The 24,459-nt window shown below is 43.4% G+C and overlaps 1 protein-coding gene across 2 annotated transcripts in view; it reads right to left on the minus strand.

Annotated features, from left to right (window-relative positions):
* The window catches only part of LOC135985291 (protein cordon-bleu-like), a 119,381-nt gene extending 96,623 nt beyond the window's left edge, over nucleotides 1–22,758 (minus strand). Inside the window, exons 1-2 of one of the 2 annotated variants that reach the window (XM_065628431.1) lie at nucleotides 22,589–22,758; nucleotides 22,245–22,310 (exon numbers count right to left, since the gene is read on the minus strand). In XM_065628431.1, coding sequence (XP_065484503.1) covers nucleotides 22,245–22,288 — 44 coding nt within the window. In that variant the 5' untranslated portion in view covers nucleotides 22,289–22,310; nucleotides 22,589–22,758. Of the gene's footprint in view, nucleotides 1–22,244; nucleotides 22,447–22,588 lie in introns of those variants that run through there. The other variant, XM_065628433.1, reaches the window with a different exon arrangement.
* Nucleotides 22,759–24,459: the final 1,701 nt, after the last annotated feature.

The following is a 24,459-nucleotide window of genomic DNA, read 5'->3' on the forward strand; positions in this document are numbered from 1 at the left end:
AGAGATCTGACATCTGTCCAAGATTAGAAATAAGGTTGTTACCAGCTACAGCAGCAATGCAGGTCAGTTTCTGATACACTCAAATGCAAAATTAATTTAGTTTGAGTCAGATCCGCAGCTTGAAAACTGAAGAACCCTGTTGGCATGTTGCAGTATTAGTTCAAAAAGGCAGCAATTGTTTTTTAACAGTAACAGCCAGACTTCTTGTAGCTATTGGATTGCAAGTTCACCAAGAAAGCACATCGCAGTTGAAGAACATGCAAGTCCCCAAGAACATCATCTGCTGAAACAAGGATTCCCAGATCACAATGAGGTAATGAGTGAGCTATCACTGAGAGACAAAAAGGAATACCACTAATACATTTTTAATATATTTTATATCATGATAAATTTATTCTAGAAAAGCCACTGATATTCTGCTATAGGCAGAGCAACCTTGGTCCTATAAGCTTGATTTAATTCCTGGAAGTGAGCTCCACATTCCCTCCCATTACCAGTCTGGTCTCAGACTAAATACAGAACACTAGCGCTTTAGAAATGTTCCCAAAGTTTGTGTCTCTACATGAAGTTTATACTCCCCAGCTGTCATAACCTCCAAGATAATCTGTACTGCTTCTGTATTTTATGATGAAAAGTTGACATTAAGAGAGGACAGACAACTCAATATCATACATTATTAAACAGCTGTCACACAAAACACGTGTATTTTGTTTTCTCAAACTGAAAAAAAATCATGCCTAAAAATGTTAACGAAACGGTATTTGTTTATGTTCATAAGAAGATTCAACATCAAAGAATAAAATCCCTATCTTTTCATAGCAGCGTCACCAAGAGACACTGGACAAAAATTATCCCTTCTGTTTCATGGTAGCGGATGGTCTCCTGTGGTAACTATCCATGTGCTTCCACCTCTGGTCAAATCAAGACTGGCAAATGCCACCTTCTGTAAAGTCTCTGCTTTCAACTGCCCTTTCCAGGCAAATGCAAATCCTTCCTACTTTGAGGATCTAAAATTTACAAAACATACGAGTAATTATTATATTATTATAAACAGCAGCTTGCTGCTTTCGAACATCTCCCTTTGTGCCTTCACCACTGTATTTCAGCACAAACCTACAAGTTGGCATCTGCACCTTCCTGCCTGCTAGAGGAACTCCTACAGTAAGTGGTATGAATCTCAAAGTTGAAAATCACAACTGAATTGTGGGTGGAAAAGTAGGACAGACTTCCTTCTCATGTTATCTCAGGCGTATCGCTGCACATCTTCCTTCAAATATAAAATCCAGATAGTTATGTCACCTTTCTTTTCTAAAATGACCCATATGAGATCATATATTTATGCCACTTTCTCTATTGTGGTATTTTTATTTTCAGGTAGATACAGCACGCCATGTGATCTACCTAGAGAGAGTTTTGCCTGAAATCACTCCAAACAGCAGCTTAATTCAAACTGCTGAAGTATCACGCCTCCTTCATTCATCCTCCCGGGGCAATGAAAGAGAAACCATTTCCTCAGCAGGACTGGAGCCCCACTTTGTTTTTCTTGATCTTGGATTTATATTCGTAGCTGATCATCACCGAGTCTTTGGTAGCTAAATCACAACAGCTCCTCTGTCTGCAGTCAGCAAGGATATGAAAGGGAAATAACCACTCTCCTCCCACCCCGAAAAGGAATTAAAAAAAAAAAAAAAGAAAGAAAAAAAGGAACCCCCTCTCAGAGCCAAACCTCAGTTTACACAGCATGAAGTAATCTCTCCACCAGCTGACTTCTCTTCTGGGCAGGTTTCATGGGATCGCAGTGCCACAGAAATGCACAGGATCTGCCTTGTTCATGCCCTGTTCTTTTCGAAGCCTGTTCGCACCCTGCCCTCTGAAGTGGGTTTATACATGGCAGCACCCGTGTTGTCTTAGAAACACTTTGGCCAAGAATAATCCTGCACACAGGAGCAGGCTCTTTTTACACCTGCCTGCTGAGCACAGAGGGGCACATAACCTGGCTGAGTGGTTTGCAGTCGGAATCAATGGGTTTTCCTATAAAGCAATTGAGTCAAAGCAGTAACCTGGCAGCGTGTGACGTGCCAGAGACTCAGCCCAGCAAAAAAGCGAGATGGAGGCTTGAGAGGTCGGTGTAGCCAGCAGGAGAAACATGATGGACAAGGCAGACTTGAAAGGGTACAAAATGTATTGGGAGGAGCAGGAAGGGAGGAGAAATGCTATTATACATCATACTGAATCTGTGTTAAAATATGCAGTGAAATGGGTACACCACTGCAATGCCTTCAGGGAGAAGCTCTCATACTAATCAGAGGCTTAAGACAGCTTTTAATGAGCATTTCTTAATACCCTTCCTCCTCACCAAAGGCTGCCAGGCCTCCTTGCTCTTTGACCTATGCCACGGAAACCCAAAAAGAACTCAACTTAGAAGTGGCATAAAACCTCAAATTTTACTTCAGTCTTCAGCACTTCTATTCACACAAGTTAAAAAACCACACGGATTTTGTCTGAATACTTAAATCATATTTCCCAACAGCTGGATCTGTTGGAAGAATCCACTGCAATTTCCAACAGCAAAAAACACCACCTTTGCTCATCTGTCACAAATGCCAACTGCATGCTCAAGGTCCAGGACAATACTATAACCGAAAGTCAGGCAATGTGAACAACTGTTCCTCCTTTCTGACGGCAGTGGCAGACTGGACTGAATTCCGCTCGTTATCGTTGTATTCTAAGTTAACCTTCCAGTCCCAGAGTTGTGTAATAAAACCGCCCCATCCACAACCAACAAGATGCCACACGGGTGCAGGAACAGGTTCTCTGTGCAGCACCTGGGTTCACACAGTCAGTGTGAACAGTTCAACAGTGCCCGTGTTTGTAGAATTTACCTGTCCTGAGGACACCAACTGACTCCATTTCTGAGTCTAGCCTTTGTGTGGCAATTCTAACTAGCAAAGAAGTTTCACAAAAATATGGTAGGCTGTACACTAAGGGAAACTATTTCTCACTGCAAAGCCAACATAAAGGGTTTGCTGAAAAAAAATGATTGGCATATACAACGTTTGGATGTACAAATATGGTTTTTCAAGGGGCTGCTCTAATTTGTACCTGAGGTATTTTAGCTTCTGCAGTAGCTCAGGAATTAGAATAAGGATAAAAGAGGCATCAAACCACACATTCGCTGTGATTTTTTTGCTGCTTCTCTCCCAGAAGATGCAGTGCTGAAGCACCCCCCGGGTCTTTACATAAAACTCCACAGAGAGACTTGACTTCTATCAGCCATTTCCAAGGACAAGTTTGTTTTAACCACAATTTCAAAGGATATAAGATTTGACAGAATATGGACGCATACACCTGGGTAAACAGTTTAATCCCAAATGCTGTTTGGGCTCATGCCTGCGTGATCTTAAAAGGCCTGTTCAGCAGACTCCATAACTGCCCTCACTGGCCCTTGTACACAGCCCAAGCTCAGGGGTGAAGACTAAAGCGTCAGACTGAAGAGCTAAACCTTCCAGGCTAGCTCCCGCAATTCCCAGAGATGTTTAATTACGATAAATGATAAACATTTTCCCTGCATTACTAGTGCTTTTTTAAATGACTATATAAATTATATTAAAATGTTGTATTAATAGTAAAGGTTCACATCACTTAAAAAAATGTGACTACTGTCTCTGAAATCACCAATTTAGACCGAAACGCTCCTCATTTACACTTATCTAAATTAGGAAAGAGAGAAACTTATGGCTGGTTCCTTCCCTGTACGTGCAATGGGCAGCACTCTGCTGCAAAATTACATGGGGGTCATCTGGAGCTCCACAGATCACTCATGATGTTGTTATCACAGATCACCCATGAAATCAGGAAGCACCAGAAAATGACACACACTGATACAAACAAGTTGAGCAGAATTTGACGAAATAGGTCCTGAATATCTAAGTCCTGTTTACGAAGAAAACATAATTGTTCAAGAACTGTTAAGGTACATTGGAGATGAGCTGCCTTCAGGAAAGCGAGCAGAATCAAATTAATACAGAGAGTCTCACATGCAGAGACCATGCAGTGCGCTCTCATATTTAGACTTGACATTAAGCACTGAAATGAAGAAAACCAGACGCTATCCAAAGCTTTGAAATTAACATGCCAGGTATAACACAGCTGATACAAATCAATGCAGCAATGAGTATTCAGATAACTACATGATTTATTTGGTTTAAAGCATCAAAGTGTATATATAAGAAAATTTCATGGAACTGTCTTTTAGAAAAATACTGTAAGATGAAAGTATCCAGAGTGCACCTCTGTACACAGAAATAGCCTGACTGTTCTCCAAGCATTAGCGTCACCCTGAAGAATCTTCTTCGCTAGTGACAAAGGCTCACAAGTAAACTGCTGTATGGGAGAGACACACATTTCTTTTAAAAAAAGTATTATATTTCTAAAAACCAAAAATCCCAAACACCGAACTTGTAGCTGCTCTTGGCCTGGCGATCACAAAGAACTGCCTAACTCTCTCCCTTTTCCACCCCACCTGCTTCACAACAGAGAGCAGCCTCATCCAGCACATCAGCTGTGCAGCAGAACATTTCCAATTCCCACTAGAATGGGGTGAATTGTCTGGAAGATTTACCCCAAGCTACTCTGTTTTTCCATTAACACTAAATTACAGTCATGCGTACAAAGATGGAAAAGCAATTCCCCGCCAAAAGGCAACTAAAGAATTATGCTCCTTAATTTCCCTTACAAAAGCTACCAGAGAGTAACCTTTTTGTCTGCCCTCCCAAGATAAAACCACCCCCATGCATGTACTTGGAACTGTGTAACACTATATGGTCTTCACTTATACGCCCTATTCTACCATAGACATTAACATGTTAATTAAAACTTGATAATGTTACATGCGTATGCACATCGCAAAAAAACAAGCAGTATCTCCACCTTTTTCTGACAAGTTATATTAACTCAACATTCTTCTATATTTAGATTTAGGCTAATAAAAATAGCCACTACACAATCAAAAACTGGTTACACTTTTTTTTTTTTCCTTGGACTTCTGTACTCCCACAGAAACCCACTGACTTCAACTCATTCATTCCCTTTCACACAGATGCTTAATTCTTCAGGCAAGGGGAGGGAAGACCTAGTCTAGTTGCTGGGTTGTTTAGCAGAAAAAGATTTTCAAATAAAAAGAGTTGTTTGAAAGTTTCTTCTTCATCTTCTCCAGAACAGAAAAGTATTGAGCTGGAGATCCAGCTTGTGCATCTCTCACTGAAACAGCCGAGAGGCTTGCATCTAGAAGGGGGCTCCTATCAGAATCATCTTTACAACCTGCGGAGCCTTTCCTGACATCTTAAACCGAAAACTTCACTGCCAGCCCCAAAGCCTTAACTTTCGCCTGACCTTCAGTCAGCTCCTGGCACTGGGGAGGAAATACCAGCGGAGGGGAACTGAACAGGACACAGCACCTTTAAATGTTAAATCACTGTTGTGTGGGTGTCCAGACACGAGTTTGGAGTGGATTCATTTTGAGGCTTTTTTGGTTCACTTTCAGGGGTTTTAAATCACTGTCACTGTCTCGGAACACCACAAACTCACTTTGTTGGGTATAACGCTGCCGACCACAAGGCTGTCACTGGTGGAGTCACACTAGTCAGCTGGAAGGCTTTTTTCCCCTCCACAACAAGGCTTTTTTCTCAGATTAACGAAGAAATCACAAAACCTTTTTGAACACTAAGTGAACACTTAGGGTCATGGTTTGCTTGTACCATTTTTCTACCTGTCTGTATCATTTTTGTACCTGTTTATACTAGAAAATTAAATCGTTTTCTACCAAATTGATACATTCAACAAAAACCCAAACGCCTTCTTCAATGTGCAATAACGGTGACTTGTAGATGCACACAAATATATAATCATTGGTTTAAGGAATAAAGAAATATATTAGCTTTCAATGTAAAGCCAGACCGATACTCCTTGTCGTAGCTGAGTCGACAGTATTGCAGTGGGAAAGGTGTGCTGGGGCTGGGGGGCACGAAGGAGCAGACTGCAGGCAAACTGCACTGAATATTTGCATAGATTTCAAAGTACGTTATTAGCAAGAGACTTAGACAAACTAAAGTTTTGTCTCCCAGATAAACAGCACTTTTCTGACAACTCTCCTAAGTTTGTTGTTTGGTTTGGTTTGTTTTCCCTGCCGATAGTTTATTTATTCGGATTCTCCTGCTTTACTACCACTTAATACACTTACTAGTCACCGCTATTCAATCACAATTCAGGGTCTCATCCAGTCACGATCTCATCTATTTCTGGCTGCAGTCAATGGTCGATACCTATTTATGTTAAAGGTGGAAACAGAACATAACCCTACGATTACTAATGATGCCCTTATAATATTATTGGCTTTTCCACAGGTTTTTTTAGTTTTTTACTTAACTCTGTAACTAAAACACTTCTAGTAATCTCCTTGCACATGCAGTCACTTTCCAACTTCATGTCTTAATAAAAAATGCTGCACAACAATAACGATTTATAAATCCAGCCTCCACTTTCAATGAAAACAAGTCGCCAGTCACTCCACAAATAAAACTCCTCATGGCTCCATGACTTGCCTTTGAGTCATGAGTAAAGAGCAACTAGATGCTACTAACTCTGAATAACCCACACACCCACGCTACATGCGGCCAAAGAAGATCATTTCCCAGCAGACATTTGTGGGCTCGTTACTAACGATCCAGCTGCTAATTTAGCATCTGCTCTTGTTCTCAGGTTACCAGCAGGTCCCTCCCTACCCCACAACCCTGCTCTGAATGGGTCGTACTCACGCACGGCTTTGCTTCTTTAAAATACATGGGTATATTTAGCAACAGTAAGCGACTTTACACGATAAGGAGGAGGCATGGTTCAGATTAAGTAGGTAAATCAAACTCTGTCAAATTAATCAAAAGCAGGCTTCACAGAACAAAAGTCTCTTTGATTTGGTCATTTCAGGAAATATTTGAAAGAGGAAAAAAATATTAAAACTTAATCTAGAAGAAAAAAAAATTATGCAATTTTCCCCCTCCTCTTTCTCTAAAAGACAACTTGCTGCAGGTTATTTAAACTAGAATTTCTTTACTACAAAATCAAAACATGCAAGATATGCCATGTATTTTTATTGTATAAAATGAAAAATCTCATATTTTCACAAGTGTAGATTTTTTAAAATGGGATTCGGACATTAAAACATTACTTTCAGATTTACTAGAAAATGAAACTGCCACCAGTAAAGTTCTGAACTTTCACTAAGTTGGCTCTATAGATGAAAAGGTCTCTGCTCTTTATATATTACATTTAATTTCATTACTAAAACAGAAGGTCATGACTTATATAATGGTATCACAAAGTTACACAACATTCACTTGTTTTGACTGTTAAGAAGTTTTTAGATGGGGTGAAAAAAGTAATGTACTGAAGTACTAAATCAATATAACTCCATCTACTGAATATGTACATGCCAATTGAGCCACTTTGTGACAAAAATAATCTAAGGCAATGAGTATTAAATGCTATTTAAAAGGAAAAACTTTTTCTGTGTAAAAAAATAAGTGCATTATCAGTTCTCTCACTGAAGTGTTCATTGAAATACTGTTCTATTAGAATACATTTATTTATGCAAACTGTAATAAAGACGGCTCATTATGAATTACAGACTGATTTAAGCACAGAGACGCACTCAGACATAATAAGTGATTTGATGCCAATATTTAGATCTGTAACCAGAGGTCATATGGCTTGCTAGCAATTTTACGTAATTACAAATGCGTGAATCAGAATACAGTCATATTGTCTAAGTTTGGAAAGAGCTGAAATCAGACAAAGCGAGAAAAAGAAGTAGTTCTACTCTTACCTAAATCCTACCTAGAAGCCTAAATCAAGGGTTTTTAAGTGTTTGTAAACACAATCATCGTAAAATTTAAATCTAATAACGTAAAACTTTATGATTATTATCACACCTCCACAAGTTAACTTGTTCTTTCGTCAACACATTTTTCCCCTCTGCTTTCTGCAGAGAGAACCGAAAGGTGCCAGGGGAAAAAAAACAACAAGAAAAAGACAAGCAGCTTAAGGAAAGCGATTTACATCGCTGTGCACTTCTAAACCTCCCCTTTATCATATGCCCAGCCGTGTCTTTACACACGCTCTCTGGGGCTGCTGGGTTCTGGACCTTATGGGCTGGTACCAGCATTCAGGACACCATTAGAGACACCAAAGCGCTGCTGAAGCCACCTGGGCAGTCACAGCTCTGCCAAGACCAGGCCTGGAAGGACCAAAGAGCAGGAGACCGAGCAGAGCGCGGCCGTCAGACACCAACCCTGGCAGAGGGAGCTCCTTCCAACGCTTTTATAACGCAGCCTCCGAGCAGCGATAACTTTACTCCAGATACAAATTCAAATGCACGATTGTCCTGTCATGTCACAAAATTAGAAGCTTGCGAGAGAGAATTAACATAAGGCCAGGAGGAATAAACTTCATTATCAAGGGGCAGTTTCATTTTTTCCAGTGTTTTCTCTATTTACTCTGAGCTCCCAGGGACATACATGTACTTTCAGAGAATTTTAATAAAACCACGAAGATCCGAATGCCATCACTTGTGAAATCAGCAGGCACCATTGCCAAACCACAGAAATACTCTGATCGTGTCTCGTAAGCACCAAGCTGTAAAGCCAGTACAGAATTTCAGGTAATTTTGAGTCTGCATCAGATGTCAACATGGCCGCACCCTACCACGCAGCAATAAAAACTGATATCCCTCACTCCTCATCTTCCACATGCTTTCTGAAGAACACAAGCCACCTCCCAAATTTTGTTTCAACTCACAGTACCACCCCCATAAATAAGGAATGTTTCATCGAGGAGCGCTCAGTTTCCCTGTGTACAGCAAGTTTTATAAGCTATAAGCTTGCATGGTCTGTCAGATCATTATCCTCATAAATCCAACCATGACTGCAACATTTGCTCAATGTAAATAGGTTGCAGAACAATCCTGGAAGGAACGGCACAGCTGTATGACACAGTGGACACGCTGACTCCAAAAGCAAGGTCCCAAGCAGTAGCTCTTATTTTCAATATTACTCAACACACGTTGCCCAAAGCACTGCTTTTAATCTTCCATCTGCAACTCCGTGTGAAATACAAAGACATTAATTCAGACCTAGGCTGCAATTTTCAAAGAATCCTAAAATAGTCACACGTTTGCTTTCAAATGCCGAGAGAGACAAGCAAACCAGTACGATCAAAGAAAAATCTACTTCATTCTACGGGCAGTAAATGGATCAGTGCCACGCACTCATTCTTCCTTGTGCTACCGATTGGTACAAAGGCTGGATACTGAGACTACCTGTAGGCAAGGGCTAAAGCTGTGTGTGAAGCATCGGTGTCCTAAACCTCCCCTGCACAGCTCCCAAGCAGTTGCACTCAGCAATATCACACAAAGCAGCATCCCAAACAGCTCCTGTGTGGACCTCTCTATGCCTATATAATTTAATTCCGAAGAACTGAGGTGTCTTCTGCAATAAGCACCATGGGAACAAATCACAGGCACCTCAGAAGGCACAAAAAGAACATGAAGTCTCCAATCCATTCAGTTCTCCAAATTTCACAAGAAAATTTGTCTGGTTGCTGGAAGATAAGACAGTACTATTTTCAGTCTCTTAACTGCATCACTGTAGTACACTTAAATGCCACCAAACTTACCGCTTTTCTTTCTGTACGTGGTGACGGTATCCTCGGTAAAAGAAAAAAGCAGCACAGAAAATTGAGAAAAGCCTTTCCAGGGAGTTTTAAGGTTTTAACCTTAAATAAGGCTTGGTGAAAGCAATTTAATGCAGGAAAACCCCTGCTGCTGACTTGGGGTTTTGTCTTCAAATAAACAATGCTTATGAAAGATTTATAAATATTTGAATGCTCTTGCCCAGGAATAGCCAGGTGCTCAACAGGGCATGAGGGGTTTCTTTGCAATCTGAGCTTTTCCATCACATTTTCCCAAGTAAACCTGCCTACTCCCTTCTTGGCCGAGCCAGGAAGAGAAAATTCAGTCTCCATGCTAATGACATGTTCATTACCATCTGCTCGGGGATAAAAAGAAACAGCATAGGCTAGATTATTTTTCCGAGATTAATCAAAAGCCTGAAGAACAAAAGATAACCTACAAAAGAGAAGCAAGAGAATATATTTCCCTTTTCAGCTATTGGGATCATTCACTTGAAGGGCTGATCTGTACCAGAGGATGACATGCACATCCTCCCTAGCGATGGCAGAGCAGAGCTCTGCCCCCAGTCATTGTACGTGGCCTCCTATTCAAATTTGGCTTTGCGCACAGAGACTACTTACATGAAGACAGCTTAATATTTTACATATTGTCCTGTAACAATACAGCTGAGTGGGAATTTACATTAAAAAACAATGACTGAGAACTGTTTACACATACACCATTTTTTTTTAAAAGGTTAATTCTCACTGATCCCCCCCAATCCAAAAAAAAAGAAAAAAATCAGTGTTGCCAGGTTTTTTCCAGGTAAATTTAAACTAAACTGTAAAATATGAAGTAGTTTAAGACTTTTTTCCCCTCCTATCACTTCAATACTAAACTGAATATTAAAATCTGAAATTATTCTCAGGTAGCAAATTAGTACATAAATAATTGGCAATGCACCGCAAGCAATATTTCTTTCCAAGTAACTCCATATGAAAATGAAGCAGCATGGGAAATTTACGGTGCTTTTCATGGCAAGAAACCCACAGTATCTGTATAAACAGGTTTTATACTTCAGGCACTTTTATATTTGTAAAATATTTTCCACTAGACCTGGATCTTGATTTTAATAGGAAAAAGTATGGCATTTAACCACTTGAATGCAAAGAGATTTCATTCCAAAATAACTATGGCTAATTTGAGAATACACAATAATAAACAATTATATAGATGAGCAGTATTCTTAAATAAGGCAGGCATAACAGCAGGAGAAGTTGTGGGCTTTTCAAAAAAATATTAGGACTATCTGGTCTTGCAAAAAGAACAAGTGAGAACAGAAACAAGTGACCTCCTTAACCAGTATGAACAATACATTGTTAGTGTCCAAGAGGTCTTTAGCTGTAAAGTACTAGTAGAAAGATGGCACTTTGAAGTTTACCGTCATGTAAACAAAGAAAAGCAACCAGAGGTGGAGAATACAGGGGAATCCAGGCACTGAACTCACCTATCTTTACCTAAACACACAAACCCACCGGTGTCTTTTATAATGGGATACTCAATTTTTGTTACTTCAAGATAAAATATAAACCAGAACCCCAGTGAAGAGACAAGGGCAGTGTGCACCCACAACTATTTCACTGTTCTGCCCAAGCGAAGCCCGTGCTGGTCCCTCTCCCACCTGTTCCCCGCAGGAGCAGACCCGGAGATTTCAGCCAAGCTGCGCGGGATCTGCACACCTCGACCGGCAAGTGAAACAGAGCAGAACCCAACTCCACAGGCCCTTCGGCTCTAAAACAGAATATTAAGGCAATGGGAGTGCAGCCATGCCTGCTCTCCTCCATGCTAAACGGGTCATATAAATTCAAGCTGCTTCGGAGCAGCTGACCAAAGCCCCATTTCTAATATTGCGTTAAACAATGAACCAGTGATTTTGCTGCTCTTCACTCTCTGGCAAGTGCAAGCAAACTCTCCCTCTCCGTCCCAACAGAGTCCAATAAACCATGCGAACAGACAGACTCTGAGTCTGCCCAGCAATAATGTACAATACTGTACAATACTACACTAACATCCTTAAAAAAATTTTTTTTTTAAAAGTATGCTTCTCAGAAAAAAAAAAAAAAAATCAAATCCCTGGCTTGCCTTATATGAGGCTGAAGGAAAATAAACCTTAAAAAAAATTTGAAAGAAACAACATGGCTGAGCCAAGCAAGGGATGACCCTGTATTGTGATCCTGGCATCAAGTGATAAAACCCACCAAGACACTGTTTTCTGATTGCAAAATAGAACTACTAAAAACAAAGAAATAAAATAACAGCTCACACCCATTGATATTCGATTATCTCCAAAATTCAGAATTCGTTTTCTTCAGAAAGAAAAATTCTTCACCAAAAGTATAATCCATGTTGTTTAGAAAAGTGCTTCCTGATACCTGTGAGGTTGAAAACTGGGTAAATACTAGTTGCAGGATAACTAACTGCTCTTTCAGGAAGGTATTCTGTTCTTACAAATCCATGCAGCAGTTGGAATGGGAATTTAATTATCTTGTATTTGCTTAGAAATTCGGAAGAAAAGCAACTTTACTTTTGTAATGAAATGGTTTAATCATCAACATATAGTTCTAGGACTATGCTTAGATAGTCCTTCTAGATAGTTTTACAAAGTTGGTACAATCTACAGGACTTGAAATGAAGAGACAATTCAATTTATTACTTAAAACTACAGTATAACTTTTTATCCTTGTACTAAATACACAGTAACTTGAAAAATCCAGAAATCTCCGATTTTAAGATAAAATACTTTTCTGTAACTAGCCACATAAAAGGTGAGACATAGCTGTTGTCCTTTTTTTATTTCTTAAGTTTGATCCTGGACTCTCTGTCCATCACACACGGATACATCTGTCTCTGTCTCACAATGGAAGAGCCAGGTTTAGTAAGAAGAAAGTAATTCTGCATTTACACATATTCAAGAATAACAGACCTGATCTGAAGACAGCAATCCTCGACTTAGTAATGTAGGTGAGAGAGTAGAGCTATCTTCTGGTTTATAAAAGCCCTGATGGATTTTGGGGAGGATGCCCTGGCACGCTCTGGTTTCTCCCCAGCATCCCCATGCCGGGCTGACCTCAGGCACATCCACTATGGCCCACAGACCAGAGCTGGAGGATCCGCAGCGTCCCTGGGTACACAAAGGGTTTGGGACCCACTGAGGACAGAAACTGGTCCCAGTCTGTCCCCCTCTGGACAAGGCACTACCCGGGGAATGAAGCTGCACAGCAGACCTTAAGGAGCCAGAAAACAAGACAGTAAGAAGACTGTATGTCTCGAAAAGCATAAGTTTATGCACATCTGATGCTGTAACATTATTTGAGCATGTGATGCTCCTCTGAGTTGCTATGAGATGACCAAGTGACTCTTCAGTTCAGCACAGGCAGAGAAACACAGGTAATTAAAAGCAAGCAAAATACATAATCATGTTAATTACAACACTGGCAGTTCAGCAACATGATCTGACCTATTTGTTGCTGTGTTTAATGAATCGGTAGAGTCAGTCTTACGAGCACCTGAAGGTGTCACAGTACCAAGATTTTAATCATGGCAGGAGCCGAAGGCTGGTCTCCTTCCCAAGGAGAAAGCCCTGTCCCCTCAGGGACAGACCAGAGCATTCGGCAGAGCGACCGCGAGCAACACCGTGAACCCCGTCAGGGCAGAGAAAGCTGTGCTGACACTGAAACATGAGCCGTACCCCCAAGGAACCCAGGAGTAATTTATTCGGTATCCATGAAAGTACCATGAGAAGTTACTCAAAGGAAAAAAAAAAAAAAAAAAAAAAGGCAAGCAGGAATCTGGACTTGCACCAAGATATTCATTCCCGCATCAACACCCAGAACCATTGCTGCACCGTTCAGAAATAAAGCTCTGCCAGAGGAGGAAAGATCGAAGAAAAGCACAGAAAACAGTTTTTTCTTCCAATTTGGCTGAAACTGTTTACTGATGTCAGAAATGCCCCTTGTGGCACTCTCAGACAAAAAACAGAAGGGAAAACACATATCCCATGCACTTTAAGATCAGACATACTGCCCTTGTTGTATTTACGTAGGTGGTTAATTTTGCTGCACATGCACAATACTCACCTCAAACAGAAAAGAAAAATACAGAAAGAAAAGCCATCTAGGCACCGAATTATGAATAAAAATTAAATATGTTTTATTATAAACTAACTTGGAGCTTTTATTATCTTTTTGGAACCTGCTAAAGCAGGAAAAAAATAATGCTTATTATACCCTCAAATAATCCTACACAATAGAGAAAAAAAAAAAAAAAAACCTTGCTATTTAAAAGGTCTTGAAAAGAGTTCACTACTTTATTTTCTCTTACACCAGAAAGCCACTGCCATAGCTCCTACCAGACCTGCGGGGTGAGCACAGGAGAATGCCCACTGTGGGATGTGTGGGGTGGGAAGGAAGGCGCAGGCTTTTAAATCAAATGTCATCTAGATAATCTAAAACAGAGCTCTTTGCAGCTTTCCTCTGGTGTCACTGGAGAGGTCGGCTTTGACCCAGCTGATTCTGCCTCTGGTGTCTCTTATATACCACGCAGCACAAAGACCTCCATGCAGCCTTGGAGGACAAACTCCTGCTCACATCACCATCACACCATCTCCTGACACCACGTAACTCAAGTACCAAGGAGAAGCCCAGCAGTCTCACCCCAAAAAGACAAACTGCCTTTTCAGAGGAGAAGCAGACTAACAGGAGTGACCATCAGACCTGGGAGGTGGTGGCAACTGATCATCAATAGTGCATTTGTATGGAGGCCCTTGAATTTTATTCTTCTCTAGTTGAATTAAACTAGAATTAAACCATCAAAAAATTATTAACAAAAAAGTACTAATATGAAGATGTTTTATATCATCTTACTATGAATGGTAACACATATGTTTATTAAAACGATGTTTGCAAATTCAGAAAGCATCTCATCAACCATCAGTGACACCCATCTTAAACCTCTATGCATTTGTGTGGTCTTCAAAAAATAAGAAAAAGAAGTGATTAACCCTTGATACCCAAAAAATTAGAGCTCTACCCTTCTAGCTCAACTTCACAATAAAACATCAGTAACAGTCGATCGGCTCAGCATGCATTAATATAAATAAAACCCAACACACAGTGAAGGAAAACAGGTATGGCAGACAGAGAATCATACTGCTTGTTAGTCACTCTTGCTGAAAACATAAAGTAACACCTATGTGATTAAGTACTTCTGGATTGGTACCTTACAATACAACTATATTTAGAACGCTGATAACATAAAATCTAGTTATCTTCCTCAAGCTCCACTTCTGTGTCTTATCTGTTTATTTTATTGAGTAAAGGAATTGAGTAAAGGAAAGGTGCTGTTAGCACCACAAAACGCAGATGGCTCAGAAAGTCTGTATTTTCTTCTAGCCTTTGGGAAACTGCGAGAGCTCGCTATGGAAACATTGACTGCAACACAACAGCTTCAGGAATAGCGAGGTTTGCATTTATCTGGCTTCTTGCTCGAAGAAAAAGTGAGGACTTCAGGCTGTCAGGTGGTCTCGGCAATTTGAGGTAGTAAAAGCTACCTCAGGTTTAATCCTCAGCCCCTTCTGTGCCAAGCAGGTCCTTGAGAGTGGGTTTTCTGTAAGCAAGCTCCCTAATTACCTGGCTGCTGATTACTTAGGTGAGGGACTCTCCATCACACCTTCCTGAGCCGTTTCTCTTTGCATATGCCACAGTAACATGGAAAGAGAGCAACTCACAGACCAACCTTCTAACTATTGCACAGGCCAACCACCTTTAATAAAAATAAGACACTGAAGGTCGCAGAACCAAACCTGAAAACACGGTCTGTCTACTGCCATCTCTGCAAGTACCGCGGGCCCGACCCACACCACGTTCTCACTTCAATTACACCTCTCCTACCTGTTTCAATGATGCTCACAGCCTTTAAAAAAAAAAAAAAAAAAAAGAGTATACCAGGGTCGTATTGGTTTTTGACTACCAGAGAAAGCTTAGTATCTCCCATTTCATCACTGAAACTACTGAAACTGTCAGAGGAGACTCGAGACTCACGACTCTCTTCCATACAACACATCCCAAGGAACACACAAAATACAGCTTAACATGCAAATATCGGGTTGAGTTTACAGCGTCAGCAGTAGGAAATTAATTTTTTTGTTCCATGGACACTCTCTATCTGGAAGCTAGAGTAAGAACAAAGGAACAGAAAAAAAATAAACATTCTCAGTCCATTTTCTTTCCCATTTCTCTGATTGCAGTGACTACTCTGCACAAATGCACAGCATCTTAGTCTGCTCATTAGCTGGAGGAACAACAAAACTGAAGAGACATTTCTAGTGCGAGGGGACTAAAGGGGGCACGAAATGCTGTGTGTTAGTGCTACTGCAGTGTGGCCCTGCCACGCAATCCTTGTGACTCACTCCTTGGCATGGGTTAAGTCCCTGGCTCATCACTGACACTCTCATGCTGAAACTATGACAACAATATACTATTCCCAGCATCACTTATTGAATGATAAGCAGCCTGGCTCACTGGGTGACTAACAGCTCTGGAAACACTCTATACATTAAGAAGATTAATATGTTAATAAAGGTTTTAATTTCCATTAGCTGGAAATGCGGCTGCTTTTAAAAGATCTTTAAATCACAATTTTAGCTGAAAACAGATTTTAAGCCTTTCCCATTCTCAAAGTCTAACGCAAGAACTGGCTTAAGCCGCTACAGAAAAATAAATTTCTACAGACCCCCTCATCTCTTAGAAGCAGCATTAAAGTGTGAAAGCTGTCAATTTTCATGGAAATCACAATGCCAGGGCAACACAAAAAGCTGCAGTATACTGAACATAGTCGTTGCCAGAAAATCAAGTGCTTGCTGATGCTAACAGAGTAGTAGCTAAAGGCCAGACACAGGGGAACACTTGTTAAGGCTCCAAATTGTGATTCAGAGGAAGCGAGGTATTTCCCTAACTTTGCCACAGGCCTCCCATCTGCTTTCAGAGCTGGTCAAATAAATGTGCTCACACTTTTACCTATATAAATAAAATGGTGTCTCCTACATGTATTTCTTTAACGTAAAGTAATATCATTAGGAAGCCCTCATCAACGCTTGCAAGATAACCGAAGTCTGTGACAATAGGAGTCTTAACTAATATTTATAACACCACAGATGTTTAAGAATATATACGCATGTACAAGAAACTCTCATTCCCTTGAAGGCAAAAAAAATACCTTCATTCTGGCCCTAATCAGTTGTACTGTGATCTGAATTACTCAGCAAAAAATAATAAACAACTTCTCTAGCAAGGTTAACTATGCACAAAGCAGCCAGGTATTTACTGAACTGAATTCAAAATAAATATTTAAGAAGTTGCTTTCCTTAATGGTCGGCATAATCTAAAACTTAACCCATGTGAATGCTCTAAACTGTAGCTAACCCTTCCTTTCCTCAACTTTATCTAGTGCAGCATCCTGGAAAATTCACTGTAATTGGTGCAGCTTGCCCAGATGGGGTGGCAAGCGAAATCTGTCCCATCGAAATGTAGCGCTACCTCCTGCTGAGCAGCAAAGCACTTTCATAAAGACAAGCAATTTGACTAAGATGTGAACTTACAGGAGCAAAACCTGCAGAAAAAATGAAGCAGGAATTACAAGGGAAAGACATGAAGAACAAATGAGACAGGCAACAACAGGAAAGAGAAGGCTCAATTTCATCTAACAGTGGCAGGAGCCGTAAAAAAAAAAAAAAAAAAAGACTAAAAAAACATAAAATATATCTATGGGAAAGAAAATTATGAGAGATGATTGGGAGAGTGAAAACAAATCCTGAACCTTCTAGACAGCCAAGAAATAGAAGAGACTTCAAGAAGCTATCTATTTCATCCTCTATTCTGGTACAAGACTAACAAATTTCTGCAAGAAAGGAAAAAGAAAAAAAAGGGGGAAAGTAAGACAAGAGAAACAGGAAAATGGAATTCAGAAAGAACAGCTGTCAGGACTGGATTGCATTGTGTTTTTCTCACAATTTAGCTTATTCTTACAATTAGTTGTCTTCAGCGATCCTGAGATATTAGTCATGACTGAAAACACAAATGTCTTCCAGTATATTAGGTCAACAGTTATATTCAAATAGAGATGCAAAACACAGTAAAAATTGCCTTGTTTTATTTTATGCAATAGCAAGCATAGTTCTTTCACCATTACCAGACCTTTATTTAAGGTGACATACCTCCACTGCCACAAAAATAAATACTTTGGACCCACAGTAGCTGTGAGAGGATGACAGGGCTAATGTTGCTTGTGGTACCAGAAAAATATATTACAGAGAAGTCCCTCGTCTCAGTTGTGCACATAAGAAGCACCATTCGAACTCTGCGGGAGCAGTGCACATACAAACTGAGCCACAACATGAAGGATAAAGCCAAAAGCACAAGTGTCACTCTTGCAGTGGGCCCAGGCAACAACCTTCGAAGCAGGTACCACGTGGCTGTTCACATTTCTAATTACAGTCACCGTTCTTTGCAATTCAGTACTATGCACATTACACTGAAATCTCATATAAATACAAAGCAAGGGAGACTTACACTAATTGCCCAGTTTTCCAATTTTGATTTACAGATTACTTATTTAGCTCTTCCTGTGTACCCTAAATCTTGTAACATCTGAAGGTGAGATAGAGATAGATGTTCTGCAGACAACAGTTCCCTCCAGGCTTTACAGGACAAGGTTTACAAACAATATGCTAAACATAAGCATGATAACAGCTTTTTTCTCCCCGCCCCCCCCTTTTTTTTTTTTTTAAGCTGGATGTGCAGTTTCACAAAGTAACCCGCTTAACTACGTGGCATAAAATAAAAGGAAAAAGTTTCAAGAAGCTGAGATACACAACTTCAAGAAGTTGAGATCCACAACTTGCCCTGTACCTGGGGGTTTGCTTTTCCAGGTTCTGCATGTAAGCATTACTGATGTTTCACAGCCTTTATCTGACTCCAGGGTCACTTCAACCCAGGAGATGAGTCCCTCCAAAGTCAGTGTGTTAGGTGTACCTGTATGTATCAGTACTAGAAGGCCCTGTGAGACAGGGAAGGAAGCTGCAGCACAGAAAATAAAGGTTCTACTTAAAGAAAGCACTCATATATCTTGTTTAACACAGAGGCTTTCCTCACATTTCATTAAGATTCCAGAGGAAGCTTTTCTGTGCTCAGATGTAAAGGCGTGAAGAAGGACCCAGGAACCGCTGGTTCCCATGGGCGGTGGAGATGCTTCCAGTGACAGGGGAAGATGCTCTGCACTCTGTGGAGCTCCTAATGGAGCGGAAAAGAACTGATCCTGTAAGTCTCATTTTTGACTTGAGCCTCCTATGCCACTTACGACCAAGGTAGGTCAATGACAGCACACTATGGTCAAAAAAGTCAGCAACCAAGACACCCACGGAGGCCTATTGCTGCTTTCCCTAATGAAGAGCATATGCAGCCACCAAAGCAGTAGGTTTTAAACTACTGTATTTCTCTCTTCTAGCACCTGTTGCGTGACCACAGAATAATAAATCCTAATTTCTGCTTCTGCTACTGATTGTCTAAGTTCATCTTCATAAACTAAAATAAATGTTAATTAAATAAAGCATTATGGACTTGGTAAAGCTTTACAAAACTAGCAGTTTTGCTAGCAGTCTAGCAGTTAGTAATAATAAAATTCTTCGTACTGAAGTCTACAATTATTTTTGAAACTGAGAAATGGGAAAAACCTTGCAACACCAGCACAAACTGCATTTTTCCTTTGCCATTTAAAACAAAACAAAAACAGTACCCCGCTTTCAAATGTGCAGTTCTTAAGTGGCTGTGCCATGAAACACATGTGGTTAATTTATCTGTGTAAAGCACACAGCAGAGCTGCTCTACCCTGTACCAAACGATACATTTTTTCACTGTTTAACAAGGGAAACTCGTAAAGTTGCATTAATGATTTACAGAGACAAAATAGCTCTGCCCAAATTTTGTTAAAAACTGTGAAGCTGCAGTCATTTTAACCTCTTGCTTTCATAACTGCAAGTTAACCCACTCAATTAGCTGGAAATGTGTACAGCATTTCTGCCATGCAAGGAAGGTATCTCTGTCACAGTGGCCTTAAAAGCTGGCGTTCCCGCTCCATAGACGCAGCTCAGCTCTGAATTCGCACGGGAACCAAGAACAGATTAAGCTGTCTTCTTGCTGCATTTTCCTGGCCCTACTGGACTTCCTCACTGAACGAGTAAAACCTGATTACGGACCAGATATCCACTGGTTGCCAGTACGGACGTTAGCAACTTGGGAATTACGAACTGTTCAGTGAAACCCACTGCTGACAGCACGGGCACGTGGAATCACAGAATGGTTTGGGCTGGAAGGGACCTTGAAGATCACCTAGTTCCAACCCCATTGCCACAGGCAGTGACGCTTTCCACTAGACCAGGCTGCTCAGGGGTTCCAGGCTGGGAACCTCTGACTTGCAAGAAAAGACAACGAGCAGTATTTCAAGGCTGAAATCAGCTCAGAGGAAACAGACAGGCAGTCTCCATCGGTGCACACAGCGTTCCCACCAGCTTCCACGGGAGCGGATTAGCACCCACGTGCTTTGCTATACAATATCACAAACGCATCTTCACCTTAGGACTGGATAAGCCTCTTTGAGCTGTATCAGGAGTGATCTGACTGAAGTTAATGCAGTTTCTGTAATTTCTGCTCATATATGTGATAGCTTAGTTTACACAGATGAAACTGGCTACGTGGGATTGAGGAGGTTTGTTCAGAAATGCCCTCAGACTCCAGTGCTCATCTCTGAGATGTACTAACACCACACTTTCTCGTTCCAAATTCAAACTCTTTAATGAATCTTTGGATACCTAGCAATCAAGACAAATTTTTAATCAGCACTGCATCTGAGAAATGCTAGTTCAAAGCACACATGTAAATTGGCATCCTAGATCTTATCTTCGTCAGAATTTTAGAAAGCAGCTACGCTATTACTCTCTAAATAGAGAGGGGAGGCACATTATATCCACTGTTTTTATAAAGGTTAGCTTAAACGTCATGATCAAACAGGCTCATTTTCAACTCGAATTAAGCATTTTATTTACAGAGTAGCAAGCTATGTCATGCTCTGCAAATCAAAGCAACATTGCAGCATACGGTTTCATTACTATGGCTCTGTAATGGCATCTTCACTCATACCTCCCTGTTCTACTTTCTGAGTTAGGCACTACCAGACTTCCTATCAAACACAGAAACTAAGGAAATAAAACCTAACAAAACTACAGTAGCCCACTAGCACCTACTTAGAGCTGTCATCTATTTAGTTGAAAATTAATTTAGGACATAAACGTTAGAACTAAAATAGCTGCTGAAGCAATCACAGTCTTTTTCAGCCCGTGCAGACAGTGTGAAGTAGAGCAGTAAATTGCACCAAGCAGACAGCACAGCTCTTAAAACTTGCCCAGCTTCTGCTCTGACAAAAGAGATCACTTAGGACTTCCTCTTGCTGCTGCTCTCATCGTTTAATTAATGGACTAATGAATTCACTGGTGGCACATTCTGTATTTATTTATTCTCTTGAAAAAACCCGAATCCACCTGTGTTTTACGCTAGGGCTGGTCGCTGTTTACCATTACTGCTGCCAGAGCGGTGCCTGTCACCAAAGGCAGCAGGCACCGGGAGCTGCAGCCGCCCAGCGCCCGCCCGGGGCCCGGCCGGCACCGCGGTCACCGACCCCCCCCCGGCAATTTTCGGCATTTTTAATCCCAGATTGGCAGCGCTTTTCTTTCCTCTGCTGCGGCCGCGCGGTAAGGCTGAGGGACCCACGGCTGGGACAACTCAATAAACCTTTCAAAGGCTTCTGGCAGCTACTCGCACACACGCAGACGGGCACACAGGGCGAGAAGCGACGCCGGCGCCCGCGGGCTTCCCCAAAACCCGCAGCGCCCGCCTCCCCTGACCGCTCCGAACCGCGGTGGCCCGGGACGGGAGCGGCAAGCGGCGGCTGCTTGCCGCCCCGCAGGGCCGGAGCGCGCCCGGCCGGCCCGAACAACCCTCTGCAAGAAACCAACCCCAAACGCAAACCCCGCTCTCCAACTTCTCCGGTCTTGCAGACGGAGCGGCAGCGACGGCAGCGGGGTCCGCACGCCCCTACCAAAGCGGAAAGGCGAAGCAGACACCTTTTCCCGCTCTTGACCTTTCCTCATCCCAGCTCGCCCCGCCGCCCCGCTCCCCGGCCGTGCCCCCTCACTCCACCCGCCGCCAGCCCAGCGCCCCCCGGGCGGGCTGCCCCCGGCATGGCGGGCGCAGACACCTGTGCGCCGGCTCCGACCTCGGCGGCTCGCCGCCCCGACAGAGGGAAGGAGGGAGGGAAGGCGCTGAGGCCGGCCGGCCAGCGGCTGCTGCCGGTGCCCGGAGTCGCTCCTGCCCGCGGAAGCGAGCGACGGCCGGCCCGTCCCCGGTCGCGGCGGGTGGCTTACCCGCTAGGAGGCTTGCTGGCCCCGGGGCGTACGAGGGTCTCCATGGCCGGGCTTCCCTCGCCGCTTCTTAAGGGACACGCCGGTCCGGACGCGGTCCCGCAGAGGGGCAGCAGCGAAGGTCGGCGGCGGGGTTGGGTCGAGAGGGAGGGAGGGAGGAGAGGAGTGAGAGCCGGCCTCGCCCCCTCCCTCACCCCCACCTCCCCCGCCCGGCCGCGCTCCCCGCACCGCCGCCGGGTGGCACAGCCCAGGGGCGCCGCCGCCTCCCGCTCCCCAGCCGGCCGCGGGCGGGGATGCCCCGCCGAGCCGGCACACGGCGGCCCTTCGCCGCCCCCCGCCCGCCTTACCGGGCCGGCAGGGAATCCACGCCGCGCCGCGGGTACTGACAGCTCGGCTGTGCCTGCCGAGGAAGGGGCAGGGCGGGGAGGGGGGCGGCGGGGCGGGCTGCGCCCGGGGGCGAGCGGCTCGGCTCGGCTCGCCTCTCCGCGGCTCGGCTTGGCCGCTGCCCGCTCGGCGGCCCGGGCGGCCCGGGAGTGCGGGCGGGGGCGGGGGCGCTGCAAACCCGTTTCCATGTGACTGGCCGGGACAAATGCAAACACGGCGGCTGCCCCCGCGGGCACTGCCGGGGCGGCCGCCCACGCCGCGGCGGGGGAGAGGAGGGGATGGGGAAACCCTGGAGAGAGGAGCCACAAACCCCGCGGCCAGCACCGGCTCAGCAAACCGTCCTGCACCTCTCTTGCCGTAAACTTGGAGAAGCCAGAGCTTGGCAGGCGGCTGTCCCCCGAGGCTGAGTCCCGGGGGGAACGAAGGCTTTTCGGGAGCCACACACCCTGCCCAGCACCTAGCGTTGCCGCGTGTGCCTTGCTTCTTGTTGCCTTTATTTTCTTGGAGGCCACGCAGACAACTTAGTAGTGTCTTTGGTCAGAAAGGGGCTGAAGGGCCGTGATGGGGCAGGCACGGCAAGGCAGGCTTCTGTGGGGTGTTTCAAGGCAGCGGTGCGAGCCCATCACTGGGGCAGGCAGCGCGGGGCCCCCTGCACCCTCAGCCTTGCACCCCGAGTGGTGCGACGGGCCTGGCGGCACAGCCTTGGGGGCGATGCAGGTGGCATGTTAAAATCCCAGTGTGCTGCTTCGGAAACATTCCCCTCGCGCCGTTTTCCCCAGGAGAGCAACTGTTAGGCTTGCGTGTGAAAGGAGAACCAAGCTAGAGGCTGGGGAGCCTGGCTTATGTTACTGCAGTGTGTGCCTGCTCTGCGTTGGCCACCCCGGCCTCTCTTGGACGTTTCAGGAGTTTCTCTGCTCCCCTCTGACCCTCTCCGTTTGCTTCACCTTGCTTTTCTGGTCGTGGTTTGTGGGATGCAAAGACTGCAGACGGGTCAAGCCGCCAGCCAAAGCAGGGACAGAGAGACAGGAGCGATCAGGCTAAGCAAAGTGACAGTGAGAAACTCTGACAAGAGACTGCAAGGGGAAAGGGAGATGCTGCCAGACTCGCCTATCACCTGTTTGCCTCAGTGACAGTTCCCTAGGTTCCAGTTAATGGTCACCTCTTTCCCCAAACCCTTCTCTCCTGTCAGGCTTGAGCTCATGTCTTTGCATATTCTGCCTATCAGAAAGTGTCTTGCCCAGCTCAGTGACCAGGGTAAATGCAATCAGCTTCTCTGGCCCCAGAAGTGAGAGTTTTTTCCTCAGCAACCAAGACTTAGCAAATCTGGGTCAGAAGGTGAATGCAAGCAATGACATTGCTATCTGCAAGAAACTCCCATCCCAGGCAGATTGTAAATATTTGGGAACATTCAGACATTGGATTAATTTGCCAGTAACAGAAAGGAAAAGGACACATTCATCTTTTCTGTATGACATGAATGGAAGATTACCATAAACATTCACTTTTGTTTTGTACCGAGGCTTTTGCATTATGATCAAAATACCTGTTTCAATGCATTCACCCCAATGTATAACAGAACATTTATTGTAGTGTAGTCATCCTTAATTTTGTCTTCTCTCACTTTGACAGCCTGAAGTCTCCCCTTAATTCCCATCTCCTCAGTACGTGCTTCTTTCTAGTCCTCCGTCCCTGATGTATACAGACAGCATAAGGGCAAGGGAGGCAGCTGACTGTCCTAACCATACGTAGAGAAACAAAAATTCCAATTTGCAGAAGCAAAACATTGGTCTGTAATGTCCCTGTTACCATGGGTAGAAGTTGAATGAATTGCCAC

This window comes from Caloenas nicobarica, chromosome 2 (assembly GCF_036013445.1).
Source record: "Caloenas nicobarica isolate bCalNic1 chromosome 2, bCalNic1.hap1, whole genome shotgun sequence".
NCBI lineage: Eukaryota > Metazoa > Chordata > Aves > Columbiformes > Columbidae > Caloenas > Caloenas nicobarica.